The sequence below is a fragment of the Peromyscus maniculatus genome, chromosome X, assembly GCF_049852395.1.
Source record: "Peromyscus maniculatus bairdii isolate BWxNUB_F1_BW_parent chromosome X, HU_Pman_BW_mat_3.1, whole genome shotgun sequence".
In the NCBI taxonomy this organism is placed as follows: domain Eukaryota; kingdom Metazoa; phylum Chordata; class Mammalia; order Rodentia; family Cricetidae; genus Peromyscus; species Peromyscus maniculatus.
Genome location: NC_134875.1, coordinates 61,921,742 through 61,934,220, shown reverse-complemented (window position 1 = coordinate 61,934,220; position 12,479 = coordinate 61,921,742). Strand labels below are relative to the sequence as shown.

Here is a 12,479-nt window from a genome sequence, read left to right as displayed (position 1 = left end):
TTTGGTTGAAAGTAGATAAAATAATCAGTAATATATACCTAACATTGACTGTAGTGTGTTGTAGTATGCTGAACATGAATAAATATGCATTGTGAATATCTCACTGCTCCTTTAAGCCACTTCATATACCATTCAAACCTATGGATCCAAAGAGGAATCTAGTATATATTCTCTGTTAAGTACTAGTAAGTCTTATTTTCTTTAATTTTTTGAATGACTGCTGTTTTTCAACCCTAGTGGATCCTTTATGTAATCTGTCTACTCAAGAAACATTGCTTGTAGATTGTACTCACAATTAACAATTCAGCAGTGAAAATACTACTTTTGTTTTCTTATGTAATACATGATCTCGGGTGGAGGCCTCTAACAGGACCTTGAATAAAGAAATAGATGAGGAAGTTTTGTATCAAACTTATTAATATTCCCTTAATATTATGCTTTTGCCTCTGCCTTTAGCCTCATTTTATATTCAGAAGTATTATCTTTCCACTTTACCCATTTGACTTTGTTTTTCTACCCCAGCTCTTATATGTTATGTGGCTACAATGTATGTAGTTTAATAGAGCTACACGAATCTTTTGAAAACTTAAGGCAGTTGATAAATGCCAGGTTAACTGGCCACTGGTTAAATTACATAAAAAAAACTCTTGATATTTTCATTAGATTTTGAGTAGCAAATATTTTATGTTTTTTTGTTCAAAGAAGCTAGAATTATGGAAAAAATAAAGTTTTGGGTATAGGCATGTATACCTGTGAGATTGAAGTAGAAGGATTAGGAGTTCTAGGCTAGCCTGAACTACACAGCAAAATCCTGTATTGATAAAACAGAATACAACCAAGCTCAAACTTACCTACCACCCAAACAACTTGGAAATTATTTGTTTAAATAACATTATAAAATTCCACTAATTTTAAAACACAAAACATTAAAAATAATTATACTCATTGTTGATACTAGTGTATTTTAGGTACTAGGGTGCCATTGATTAATTTTCCATAAAGATCCGTATCTCTCTAGCCTAAGATTTGGAGATAGAGGAAAGAGAGAAAACCAGAGAGGAATGAGAAAGAATGAATGAAAGATTAAATGAAGTAATATTCAGCTGATATAACTTTCAACATTCTCATCTGACTCTACTTTTATATAGTTCCTTCTTCATCACTTTAGTGTTACATGTTTGGGGTTACAGGTGTAGGCCACTATTATAGCATGTGCTGCATATATATGAAGCCCTGGGTTCAAGCCTCATCACTAAAATAAATAAATAAACAAATAAATGAAATAAAAGCAAAACAATAAAAATTCAAACTATTTGATGAAGTAAAGGAATGTGTCTAGAGAGAGATAACTGAATGAGATGTGAAAACAGAAAGATGATATTTACAAATATGGTGTAATTGAAAACTATTCTAAGTGATCAGTTATGTAGACTTCAACATCATTTTTAACACTGTATTCCTCATATATTGTGGATACATTAAACAAACATGAAATACGCTTAAAACTTGGTTTGTGTTTTTACTATCAAAGAACTCCGTGTTCAGAAGTAGTTTCATATTCAATTATGTTGTTTAGAGTTAATATTGAGTTACGAGTATTGCTCTATTTAGTTTTATTATTGTATTATAAAGCTGGAGTTAATGATTTGGAGGTATCAGCTGCATAATTAGTAGTATATTTTTTATTTATATAAGAATCAAATGAGTCATTATAGACTCTTCTGTTCATATGAATGCTATCCATTCCTAACCAATGTAGGCAGCCATTTCATAAGTGAAAAAAAATGCTAATGATTCTGATGCAACTTACAATATTTAAAGAAAAGTTCTCAAGTATCACACAGGCTCAAAAAAATTCAGTAAGTGCTTACTTCCAGGATCTTGGCTGTGATTGCAGAGATAAGTAAGTTCCTGCTTTCAATTACCTTAGAGTTTTATGGTGATATTTCTATGACAAAGTGTTAATTATAAATAAAATTAGTATGGAAGAACAGGATGAAGGTTCCAATTTCAAAATGGGGCGTTGTAAGAACTGGCCAGATGTGGATTAAGTGGGAAGCAGCAGCTCACAGAGGGAAAAGTGGCAGAGGGAGCAGCATCATATGAAAAATTGTGGGAAGTATGAAATTATATAGTACACGTAACAGTCACTGCCAACCTAGTATAAAGGGTTAAGCAAAAAAAGGTCGCAAAATGAGGGTGGGCAATTGATAGCATTAGAGGGAGATATCATTCTCTGGGTACTGGTTAATGTACATCATTTGATATGTATCATCATACTCAATCTTGACAACATTCTCTGAGGTGTATAATCTTACATTCCTCTATCGTCTTGCCTGTTTTTTGACAACGCCATTCTTCTTTGATTGCCTGACCACTGTAGTATGTGCCATTAAAAATCAAATGGAGGTACCAATGTAGAAATATCACTGGAAGGAGAGATGGCACTACTACCCTTTCAGGCTATGTTGGGAAGTTTACAAATCCAGAAGATGTTGACAGTTGCACAGTTGATTTCACTTGGGAGGTATAGATTCATTGTAACTATTTTGTATCAGACAGAAATTTCATCAGAATGTTTTGAGGCAGTACAGAAATAGTCCAACACGTGTGGAGAGAACATAGGAATTTTGATGAAAACAAGTACAATATGAGGCTATGGAATGATGTGCTTAGCCAATGACACCGTAAAATCCAAGGTCGGATGAATAGATGTGTTATCTCAAGATGAAGGAGAAGCCTCAGAATATTTTAGAGTGGTAGAGATAGAGTCTAAGTGATGTCACCTGAACATAAATTGAAGCTGATATGTATATTTTAGCCTGAAAAAAATGCAGACTTCAAGAAACATTTGCATGCTTCTTAAATTAATTTCCTTTGATCCAGCTATCATTTCTTTAGTTTGACAGTTAACAGTATTCACTTCAAATGCTTCAATATCTCACAATTTTTGATAGTAAGAATACCTGTTCTAGATTTTTAAAAGTAGGTTAAGTATTAAGAAATATTAGTTTGTTCTTCAACCAAGAGGGTTGCAGTAATAGACTCCAGATGGCAATATAGGAATTGCTTGTAGAGCCACATAGTGAAATATAGTCTGATTAAGGAGCTGTTGCCACTCCAGAACCAATTGGTCTGTCTAAGTAAAAAATGTGTGGCTGCTGCCATCAGCTCCCTATCTACGTCATCTCTGTTGCCACCCACACCAGCAAGATGAATGGCCTGTTCATAGCCTATTTCTTCACATAGTTTATTTCTGAGTCTATACCTTTTATAAATGCATTTCATTGGTGAAGACTAAGCCACATGTCTGTACTGAAATTATATATAAGGGAAGTAGACAAATGCAGTTTATATGGAGTCATTTTTAAAGTGAAATTGACAATGTGAGGATGCATTAAAACGTAGAAGGCATGTCTAAATGTCATTGGGCAGCCAAAAATGACAGCTGACCATTGGGAATCTTTTAACTGGTCTTCTGGCCATTAGATTTTTTTCTCAACCTTCATAACTCAAATCCAGGCTAAATCTTTGCTGACCTTACCATCTGTTCTATGTTTTCAAAGGATCTTATACCTGCCTCCATTATAATTACTTGTACCTATTAGATCATGAATTAGTTATGTTAGCTTAGTCAACAAACATACATACCATTTACTAAGGATCAGGAATTGCTTCATAAATAGTAGTATTTAATTTGAGTGTAAAAACAGTGTCTAAGCTTTTCAGTGTCAATAGCCAAGCACAGTTCCTTGTGTATAGTATATGCCCAATAAATAATGATTCCAAATTTAAAAGTAAAGAAGACATAAAAAGTCACTGCCTTTCGACTTCAATACAGTTTTTAAAATATTTCTGTATATATTTCATATCCAGCTTTATAAGGAAAACATTAACAAAAATTAAACTGCACACAAATGGGGAGGTAATGAGTCAGTTGTCTGTAGCTACAATAGTAGTAGGATGGGGATATTTATAAGAGTAAATGGTTTGTAGGAACCGTGTAGGGATAAGAAGTGGCAGAGGGGGGGAATAACATGATCAAAGTGTATAATATACGTGTGTGATGTTTCATAATGAAGCATTTGTATGGTTGATACAAGGTAATTTAAAACATAGTTTTTGTTGTCATACACACACAGACATAGACACACACAGTCAGCTAGATTTCCTCTTTTTTTCTTTTTCATATATAGCAACTTTCTGAGAACTTTTCTTTGGTGATTATGTCTCCTGTTAAATTTGTCTATCACATTTGGTTTCTTGAGTGTCAGTGGTCCTTGGGAAACATTGACCAAAGAGTAATGTGTGTGTGTGTGTGTGTGGGGGGTCTGTGTGTGTGTGGGGGTCTGTGTCTGTGTGTGTTTGCTATTGAGATAAATGAATGGCTTTGCTAGGAGTGTATAATGCATAACTATAGTTTTTAAATATTTTTTCTTGTCACTGCTTAGCTAAGTAGAAATATAGATCATGAATACGTGTGAAATATACACAAAATTATGGTATCTCAAGTGTTAAATAATAGTGAACTATCCAAAAACTATTTGATGTTAGATATTAATTGCATTAATCACTTTTGAAGCACTTAAGCAATAATTTATCCATCCTCACAGCAAATGTTCTTTCTAACAGGAGGATATGAACCTTAATGAAGAAAAGAAGGCTCCTTTACGAAACAAGGATTTTGCCACCAAGCGTGAGATGGTTGTTCAGTATATTTCTGCCACTGCAAAATCTGTAAGTAGGGACACTTCCCAGGCACCAACAGAATCAGCTTAGCTGTTTCCTTAAATGTTAACAAACTTCAGCTCTTTAAACTCTTGCCTCAGTGCACTCGTATTGCCAATTAAGGAAATGATATATGTACACTTTTATATATTTTGCATATATATCTCAGTACTGAACTGTTCATTAGATATGAGAGATCTATTATTATAAACAAGAGGTCAATATGGAAGTCTCTTGACAGAATTTAGTGAATTTGAGGGCAGAGGTTTTATGCAGTCACTAAAAATTGGCAGTTTTTTGCTGGTATTCTACCTACTATACAGATTGCTACATAAAATGTTCAGATTTGAGAGAGAAAATGCAAACAGCACAGCCACCTTTAATTAAGTTTACATTGAAGCATGTAATTTTTAGGAATGTTTTTCTTATTTTGCTTTGTTGTTTTGAGTGCAAATTGTGTAAGCTGTCTCATAATTGGTGTGGTAAAGCTCACCTTAATATAAAGGAAAGCACACACCAGGAAGTTTAATCAAATTGGTATGAATTTCAAAACCTAAACATATGTTTTATTGAAAGAATTTATTGTCAACAAGAACAACTTAACTGCTTTAATAGAATTGATTTTTTTTCTTTTTTTTTTTTTTTTTTTTTTTTTTTTTTTTTTTTTTTTTTTTTGGTTTTTCGAGACAGGGTTCCTCTGTGTAGCTTTGCGCCTTTCCTGGAGCTCACTTGGTAGCCCAGGCTGGCCTCGAACTCACAGAGATCCGCCTGGCTCTGCCTCCCGAGTGCTGGGATTAAAGGCGTGCGCCACCAACGCCCGGCTGATTTTTTTTCTTGATACCCTTCTAAGGCTCTTTGAAAAGTAGCCTTCAGATTTTGAATTTTTTTGTAGGAAAAAAATGTGTTTTTGATAAGACAAAATATATCTCTTGTATTTCTGAAAAGCATTTTTACATATCCAGGTTTCATAAGATCACTATGCGTATTTGTATATGTATGTGTGTTCAGACATACACATACATAATTTATATGTAGGTATGTGAATATATTATATATCTGTATTTGTAAACTTGTATTTAAAACAAAGTATTTTCAGTTTAAATCATTGACCACTGAAGAAAATGTCCTTCACTGTAAAAGTATATTCTAACATTATTTGGCTATGTCATTCATACTTTTTAGTACACTGCTTCCAGTAGCAACTACTGGATTTTGTAATTGTATTGATTCTATATTGTACTTTAGGCAAGCTAAATCTGAATGCTCAACTATTTAAATATAATGCATTGCAGCTCTGCCAGAGCAGAGCAACAACATGTTTTTTAATTTGGTTCTGGTATCCAAGGGCAGAAATATGTTTCAAGTGATAAGTGAAATTTGCCATGAGCATCGTTTTCAATAGAATTAGGTGATGCATAGGGTTTTTACTTTGAAATTCTGATGAATCTCTTCTCATTTTTGCACTCAAGTTATTGTTCCCAGTAAAATGCTTTAGGAAATGCAGGGCATATATTCAGTGTTGTTTTTGTAATGCTTAAAGGCAAGCATACTAGCAAATCTATATAACTAGATCTGAGTACAAAGTAGAGATAATATATGACTAATCATGTGGTGTTTTAATGATGGAATTTGTTAGTGTCTTTGGCTCATTTGTTGGTGGTGTTTGGGTAAGTGGGATTGACTGTAATGAAGATTATATGACGTTCTCATTCCTTGACCTTTGGATAATGACTTACTATCTATGCACAGCATATTTTAATTTATGTTCATACAGTGTTCTCTTCAGCCTGCCGAAGAAATGTACACCTTTAGTTCTTATGCTCAATTTTGTATTGAAATGAAAAACAGTTGGCTGGGGCTCCAGCTTAGCATGAAGTGCACCTGCATAACCTGTTAAGGCTCTGGATCCCATCTAGAACTGGAGAGAGAATGGGCAGAGGGGATAGAGAAAGGTGGAGCAAGGGAAGAGGCGAGATAGGAGCTCATTTTAACTGCTTTATTCAAATGATAGAAATGAGTATTTTTTATAAGACATGAAATTTTCCATTTTAAGTAGCCACAAAATTAGTTCTACTGACTGGATGGCCCTTATTTTTCTCATTCAGCATACTTGTTAGCTCTTCTTCTTTCACAAGAGTTCCAAGATTTATTTTTTTGCTATTATTTTTCATGGGCCAAATATTTTGATGGATGAGAGCCTGTTGACAAGCAATGTTTTGAAGCTTTCTCACCTTGGAGAGACATTAATTAGTACTGTTTTCTATCATTAAAACTATGAAAATTGTTTATGCATTTTTCCCTTTCAAAGTTAAGAGGGATGTCATTCAATGAATAACAACATTCAATATGAAACAATGCTTTTACCTGTTCATCATTATAACAGTCAATTTTGCACCAATTATCACTGAATGTGTGGCTCTTGGCTTGTATGGAGCTTAAGTTCCTGCCCTGCTGTCTAGCTTTCATTAGGTGTTAAATATGCTTTGCCTGCCTTGTATATTTTTATTCTTTTTCATTATATTCATATACTCATTAAAGATGTTTCCTCATTTAATTCAGATATGATGAAACCTATCATGTTATAAAAAAGGCTTTGTAGGTAATCAAAGATCTCATCTAAAAGGAGAACTAGTGTTAACGTGCAAAAATGTTCCAGAGTTGTGTGTAAAATATGGGAGGACTATAGTTAAATTTTAATGTAAAATTTTGTTTTCTCTTTAACTAACTGCATTGTTCTTTTACGTGGAATTTTAACAGTGAAAAAATGAGCTCAGTGATGAATAGCCATGTTCCTGGGAAAGGCCATTAAAAGATAATGAAGCAACATACAGACATGTGTCAGAACCTGTTTTTAAAACAAAAAGTTTGGTGTTGCATCATTAATTTTATTACAATTAGTATTGGATAAGAGGATATTAAGGAAACCACAAGTTGATGTTGTAAAACTATTGTTTGTTCATCCCCACACACTTAATGTAAAGTCCTATAATAGAGACTTGTGTGTACAAAAGTAATAGTAGATTGAGTAACTCACTGTTGAGTGAACTTTAAATAGGTATGTGGAGAACCTAATGTGTTTTTATTACTCTTGGAGCAAAATGCTTGTTATTGTAGGAGGTGCAGTTTTAGTCCTGACCCAAAGGAGTTGGCCTGTATGAATTCTTTAGTTACAAATAACAAAGAAGATTGTATAGTTTCAAAGTACCATTGCAGAACAGGAAAACAAGCTGTTGGTATTGTTATTTCTGATCCATAATCCAGGAAGAGGCACACTGTGCTAGTGATTGAGAGAAGATATGGCATACACCTAACAGTATATGTGGACATTCATGAGGAAACATTATTCACAAGAGCCCTAACATTAGCGAACTGCATATCATTGTTCTTACGACAATGTGAAGAAAGCAGTTTACTTCTAAATTTACATATAACCATTGAAATTGAGATTTTAGAACTCATATTATACTTTTGACAACATGTGAGGCATTGAGAGGTATAATTGTTCCCCCAAACCCCTTCAATAGTACATAATCCAAAATAGTTAGATTAATTATATCTACAAATTTGTAGACTTAACCAGTAAAACAAGTACTTGAAAGCTGTAGTATACATGTCAATATGCATGTATTTATTATGGCTTTGTTGTTGCCATTATCAGATAATTTTTCCTCAAGTCCTTTTCATCTATGGGTTGGATAATGTGAAACAGTGGAGCCTACATATGACCAAAGTATTTTCTTCTTGCTTCTCTTCACTAATCAATCTAATATATTTCTGCATGTGCTTTAGCTAAATGAAATAATTTTGTAATCTGAATGAATCATTAAAACAGGCCTTCAATGGGCCACATTTTAGTTGTTTTACTGACTATGAACCTGTCTTAATTGTTAACACAAGCTCTCATTCTTTCTTTTTGGTCTCATGTCTGTACTAAAGAAACAAGGGACAAATATAACCTCTGTCTTCTTTGGTGGGAGGAAATAATTTAGGTCAATAGTATATCTTTCATTTCAGAGGACTGTTAGTGGCACCAAAGAAGCTTTTATTCATCTAAATAATCACTGCTTGTAAACAGTGTGTTGAATTAATTTTTAAGGAACTCGCTTCTCTATTTGGAGACTTGTGGATTCCTCTGAAATCATTTACTTGGAAGCCACCATTATATTTTTATATCTTTTAATATCTTACTCAGCTGAGGATACTTGGCTTTCAATTAAATTTGATGTTTGCTTTAAAAGCACTAGCTGAAAAATACAACACATATTAATAATAACTGTTGTCACATGAATAGTTTTGAATAGTGAATTAGCTCTTTTTGGTACACTGCTTGATATTCAAGTGTGGTAATCTGATAACAGTGATTTGACTTACATTTGGATTTTGGCATAAGATTATGTTTATGTTAAGAGGTTCTTCTTGTTTTCCTAAACACAATCCTGCCTGTCAGAAATTGTCTCATCTCTTGAAATTTCTGAACTGTTTCCTCCATATTAATATGTGCATTTTTTATAGATAAAGTGCATTGTTTGTTCTCACATCATATAGAAAACACTGATTTCATTCTTTGGAACAGTAGGATGACCTAGAAAAGAACAATAATGATGAATTTGTCCTGTAATTTAAAATTACAAGTTAAAATGATATTGTGTGTTTAAAATATATAACAATATTAAATATTCAGCTTTCAACTAAAGTTCATTTATGAACTTGATGCTTGACTTTAAATGCAACATTTGTATTTTAAGATAACTTATTCTGACCTTAACACTATATTTGCCATAGATAGGAAAGCAAACAAGAGCAGTATTATAATATATATATATATATATATATATATATATATATATATATACACACAGACACACAGACACACAGATACACACACACACACACACACACACACACATATATATATATATATATATATATATATATATATATATACATATATATAATTTCTTTGAGGGACTGTGAATAGGGAAAATATCTGAGTGTATATTACACTTACATTTTATATTTATATTGTAATGTATGAAAAACCCATTAGAGTACAGAATTTAAAAAATTCCAAATCATCATGATCGTTTCTCCCTTTGTGTAGACTATACTTTTGAAATGGCACACATTAATATTGGTATTTTGTTTTCACCTCAGGATCTAAAGCATTAAATGTGTTACTAGAGTAGGCCAGTGACTAATTTACTAAACACTTAACTTCTGTCAAAGCTTCTGATTACTAATATTATTGCTATTTGTTTTTTTTCACACCATAACCATTCTTCGTTGACCACTGCATGCAGATAGTTGGAAGTAAAGTTACGGTAAGTACAAAAGATGTGTTTTACCCTTAGTACTAAATTTGTGTTTCAGAAATTTGTGAGTTTTGCGTGCAATAGTTAATGGTTTTTTTTTGTTTGTTTCCTGGGTATTTTTCCAAAGTGTTAAGGTGAATATTGAGATCAAGTGTCTAAAATTTAGCTAGGTTAAGGACTTTCGTATAGTTTTAGAATATGTTTTAGAGCTAGAATATGCCTGTGTTTTCTTGGAGTTTTTTTTTCTTCTTTTTTTTTTTCTTGGAGAATCGTATGTCTGACATTTTAGGTAACTTCGGTGAAACTGTGTGCTGTATGTCAGTTTCTCAGGAGCAGTGTGTGTGTGTGTGTGTGTGTGTGTGTATTCCTAAAGTATTGGTCTTCTGTTTACACAATTTTTTTATAATGTCTTACTTTGATTTTGGTGTCATTGATGGTGTGTATGTCTGCACATGTGCATGCATATCAACCCGTGCTATGCAGTTTGGAGGCCTGAAGACCTGGTTTTGTTGTATGGTATATATTGGCTCTGACCTTTGGTGAGTAATTTTTCCCTGGACATCAGATATTAAATAAATAAGTTAAAATTATCAGCTTATGTTTTAATGTTCATTTTCGTGCTACCATTTAAATATTTTATACTTACAGTATTGCAGTTTCTAATATACCTATGTAACAAGCTGGACATTACCTGCATTGTATTTCAGAGCTATTTTTAATTACGTTTTCTCTTCAGTATATATTATTTATATGGAGAATAGAGTATGAAGTATCTTTTAAATCACAGAAAAACTATGTATTTAGCATAGTGGATGTGTTTAATATTAACTTTGCCTTTCAAAATTCCTTACTTATTCCCTTTTTTCCTCCCTGTACATGGGAGATGTTACATGTAGTTACCAGGAACATGTTACTGTCCTCTGTAAAAGCTTCAAAAGGCTCCCAATTTCCCTTTATAATCTCATCTCTACTTCCTTAAAATGTTGTATTTGTGTGTGTGTGTGTGTGTGTGTGTGTGTGTGTGTGTGTGTGTGTATGTATGTATGTGCCATGGCACATGTATAGAGGTCAGAGGACAACTCCCACAGTGAGTTTTCTCCTTCCACCATCTGGATTTAACTCAGGTTGTCAGGCCACTGAGCCATCTCTGTGATCTTATGCCTGCTTTTAAAAATGTCAACTTTAGCTGTGTTCCTGTCTTTATTCTGAGAGGAACTCTTAATAGTTCCTAAAGACATTTTTCTTGAATCCTTCTAAATAAAGCATATACTAACTTTTAACTAGAACACTCTTTCCTTCTTTGGTGGCCCAGCAAGTACCTAAGTATCCATCTTGATTAACTTTCATGTTGCAGGAAGAAGCTGTCCCGTGTAAGTCCTTCCATCTCCCTAGCACTATGTTTTTAACATTTTAGAATAAAGCTCTCACTTGTCTTCTTTTGCCAGTCAACAAAACTGTCTTTGTAGCTTGCATGACCTACAAAGAGAATAAATTATAGGAACCCCTTCTACAGGAAATGAAGGTTTAATTTACAGTTGGGTAGGAGAGGTGCATTATGGATGTTTTGTCCTTATTTTACTTTTTGTTTTTGCAGCTACAGAGAGATATAAACATACAGTATATAAAAATCACCTCAGTCAAAAGATAGCTTCAAAGGACTTATGTGTCATGGGCTCATTCATTTTCAAAAGACGGGAGGACTGTTTTTGCTGGTAAAATAGGCAGGTAGAAATTTCATAGAAGTGCTATAGACAGTAGAATTCTCAAATAATAAATTTAACTATTGTAGTTACTTAGATTTTAACATTTGTTTAAAAATGAGTACTGGAAGAGCCAGAATGGAATTGGAAAGATGGAATATACAATGAAGTAGGTCTGCATGGCCTTTTCACTTTTGTTTCTCTTAACACTGATTGCAAGCCGAAATAATAACATTTGAGGTCCTGCTGCTGATTTTCTTTTTACTATTGCTGTTGCTTTTCACTTTTCATATTTATAAAGTTTCCTTTAAAAAGCAAACCTGAAAGATGCGTGTTATTGGGACATAGCTACAGCTTCGTCCCCAGGTCATACTGATTCTGGTTTTGTGAATAGTCTGCCCATATTCACTCTGCAGCTTTTGCATGAAGCGATTCTTAATTGTGATCCCCAAACCACCTCCCATTTCCACCTCATAACTAACCTGAATTCCTGCAGCTTTCTTTTATACATGTTGTTCCGTTCTATTTGGTAGTTCCTATTACTTCATATATTTCCTAAGGGTTTTTTAAAAATGACATTCCTATTTTATTTTATAGTAATTTACATATTTGAACAGTAGTCTCTATCATTATTTGGGTTAGTCTTTCTGTGTCCATTGGACATGTTCTGTATTTTGTAGAAGTCATATATTCATAACCAAGAGGGTTGAGTTTCAGACTGTGTTGCATAGGGCCTGTA

The 12,479-nt window shown here is 33.3% G+C and overlaps 1 protein-coding gene across 4 annotated transcripts in view; it reads left to right on the top strand.

Annotated features, from left to right (window-relative positions):
• Diaph2 (diaphanous related formin 2) overlaps positions 1-12,479 on the top strand; it is a 748,266-nt gene that overhangs the window by 65,413 nt on the left and 670,374 nt on the right. For 2 of the 4 annotated variants that reach the window (XM_076562124.1, XM_076562122.1), the window contains 2 exons: positions 4,633-4,737; positions 10,029-10,049. In XM_076562124.1, the coding sequence (XP_076418239.1) occupies positions 4,633-4,737; positions 10,029-10,049 (126 nt within the window). The remainder of the gene's footprint in view (positions 1-4,632; positions 4,738-10,028; positions 10,050-12,479) is intronic. The other 2 variants (XM_076562125.1, XM_076562123.1) reach the window with 1 other exon arrangement.